This window comes from Bison bison, unplaced genomic scaffold, assembly GCF_000754665.1.
Source record: "Bison bison bison isolate TAMUID 2011002044 unplaced genomic scaffold, Bison_UMD1.0 scf7180017864458, whole genome shotgun sequence".
Taxonomy (NCBI): domain Eukaryota; kingdom Metazoa; phylum Chordata; class Mammalia; order Artiodactyla; family Bovidae; genus Bison; species Bison bison.
Genome location: NW_011495020.1, coordinates 4,311,593 through 4,314,332, shown reverse-complemented (window position 1 = coordinate 4,314,332; position 2,740 = coordinate 4,311,593). Strand labels below are relative to the sequence as shown.

The following is a 2,740-nucleotide window of genomic DNA, read 5'->3' as shown; positions in this document are numbered from 1 at the left end:
CTTCCTGACCTGCATACAGATTTCTCAGGTGGTCTGGTATTCCCATCTCTTTCAGAATTTTCCACAATTTGTTGTGATCCACACAATCAAAGGCTTTGGCATAGTCAATAAAGCAGAAGTAGATGTTTTTCTGGAACTTTGCTTTTTCGATGATCCAGCGGATGTTGGCAATTTGATCTCTGGTTCCTCTGCCTTTTCTAAATCCAGCTTGAACATCTGGAAGTTCACGGTTCATGTACTGTTGAAGCCTGGCTTGGAGAATTTTGAACATTACTTTGCTAGTGTGTGAGATGAGTGCAATTGTGCAGTAGTTTGAGCATTCTTTGGTATTGCCTTTCTTTTGGATTGGAATGAAAACTGACCTTTTCCAGTCCTGTGGCCACTGCTGAGTTTTCTAAATTTGCTGGCATATTGAGTGCAGCACTTTCAGAGCATCGTCTTTTAGGATTTGAAATAGCTCAACTGGAATTCCATCACCACTAGCTTTGTTGGTAGCAATGCTTCCTAATAAGGCCTGCTTGACTTCGCACTCCAGGATTCACTCAAGGTGAGTGATCACATCATCGTTATTATCTGGGTCATGAAGATCTTTTTTGTATAGTTCTTCTGTGTATTCTTGCCACCTCTTAATATCTTCTTCTGTTAGGTCCATACCATTTCTGTCCTTTATTGTGCCCATCTTTGCTTGAAATGTTCCCTTGGTATCTAATTTTCTTGAAGAGATCTCTAGATCCTCCCATTCTATTGTTTTCCTCTATTTCTTTGCACTGATCACTGAAGAAGGCTTTCTTATCTCTCCTTGCTGTCTTTGGAACTCTGCATTCAAATGGATATGTTTCCTTTTCTCCTTTGCCTTTGGCATCTTTTCTTTCCTCAGCTATTTGTAAGGCCTCCTCAGACAACCATTTTTGCCTTTTTGCATTTCCTTTTCTTAGGGATAGTCTTGATCACTGCTTCCTGTACAATGTTAGGAACCTCTGTCCATAGTTCTTCAGGCACTCTGTTTATCAGATCTAATCCCTTGAGTCTATTTTTCACTTCCACTGTATAATCATAAGGGATTTGATTTAGGTCATACCTGAATGGTCTAGTGGTTTTCCCTACTTTCTTCAATTTAAGTCTGAATTTGGCAATAAGGAGTTCATGATCTAAGCCATAGTCAGCTCCCAGTCTTGTTTTTGCTGACTGTATAAAGCTTCTCCATCTTTGGTTGCAAAGAATATAATCAGTCTGATTTTGGTGTTGGCCATCTAATGATGTCCATGTGTAGATTCTTCTGTTGTGTTGTTGGAAGAGGGTGTTTGCTATGACCAGTGTGTTCTCTTGGCAAAACTCTGTTAGCCTTTGACCTGCTTCGTTTTATACACCAAGGCCAAATTTACCTGTTACTCCAGGTATCTCTTGACTTGTAACTTTTGTATTCCAGTCCCCTATAATGAAAAGGACATCTTTTTTGTGTGTTAGTTCTAGAAGGTCTTGTAGGTCTTCATAGAAAAATAAATTAAAAAAAAAAATTACATTACTATATGCTTTTTGAGAAACAGCATATCAGCCCATCATACATATATGCAGTTAAAAAAAATACTATTTCAAATACTATGTTATGAAAATGCCTTACACTATATGCCATAAAAATTTTTATGACTCATTTATTTGCATATCGGCTTGGCGACTGCGAAGCAGTCCTATCGATCGCAGTAGATTTCAGTAAAGCAGTCATATCGTTGCTTCAATGTTATCAGTGCTTTGTTATAACTGTAAATGAGTATGAATTTCTTTTTCACAATATCTTTTCTATTTTGATGACTAGTGTTAGTAATATGTATAATATCTGCAGTATTTTGTATTATACAGTATTGGTAAAAGTATTACAGGTGTAATTCATCTTGTATACAGGGAATGTAAACTGACTGTATTTATAAATACAGTACTGGAAATGTAGTCCTTATGATTTTCTTAACTTTTTCATGTATCTATTATAAAAATGCATGTGACATGCAAAATACATGTTTACTGACTTATCCTTAAGGCTTCTGGTTAACAGTAGATTATTGGTACTCTTGGTTTTTGTGGAGCCAAAAAGATGAGATTTTTAACCTCACTGGGGGTTGGTGCCTCTAACCCATTTGTACAAAGGTCAATTTAATTTTAATTAGGACTGAAAATGAAGGTTACTTACATTTTTCCACCAGAAACAGTAAAAGTGCTTAAGGGAAGGCACACCGTTGGTAGATTTGGTTGATGGATGAGTTGTGTCAAACACTTGATAGAATTTCTTGTAGGGGTTACAGAAAATTTTTTGATGACTGCAGTAAAGAGGGTTTAGACTTACAAAATGATTTTAAAGACTGACTTTCAGTAGTTAATGAAGCTGATTGAGTTTAAAGATGATGTGGGAAAATGTATTGTTTTAAGTTACAAAGAACTACAGTGATATTTTGTTTTAGACTGGTAAACGTTGTGCTTAAACTGGTGCTTTTGTGTGTTTTGTTTTGTTTTGAATGCAGAGCACAGATATGGCCACCCAGGTAATGGGGCAGTCTTCCGGAGGAGGAGGGCTGTTCACCGGCAGTGGCACCATGGGCATGGCCTTGCCAAACGACATGTATGACTTGCCTGATCTCTCTCGAGCTGAACTGGCTGCGCCTCAGCTCATCATGTTGGCAAACGTGGCCTTAACTGGGGAAGTAAATGGCGGCTGCTGTGATTACCTGGTTGGCGAAGAAAGGCAGATGGCAGA

The 2,740-nt window shown here is 38.0% G+C and overlaps 1 protein-coding gene across 1 annotated transcript in view; it reads left to right on the top strand.

The window, feature by feature from the left end:
• Positions 1–2,507: 2,507 nt before the first annotated feature.
• The window catches only part of LOC105002870 (RE1-silencing transcription factor-like), a 15,910-nt gene continuing 15,677 nt past the window's right edge, over positions 2,508–2,740 (top strand). The window contains exon 1 of the mRNA XM_010859719.1: positions 2,508–2,735. Within this exon, the coding sequence (XP_010858021.1) occupies positions 2,517–2,735 (219 nt within the window). The 5' untranslated portion in view covers positions 2,508–2,516. The remainder of the gene's footprint in view (positions 2,736–2,740) is intronic.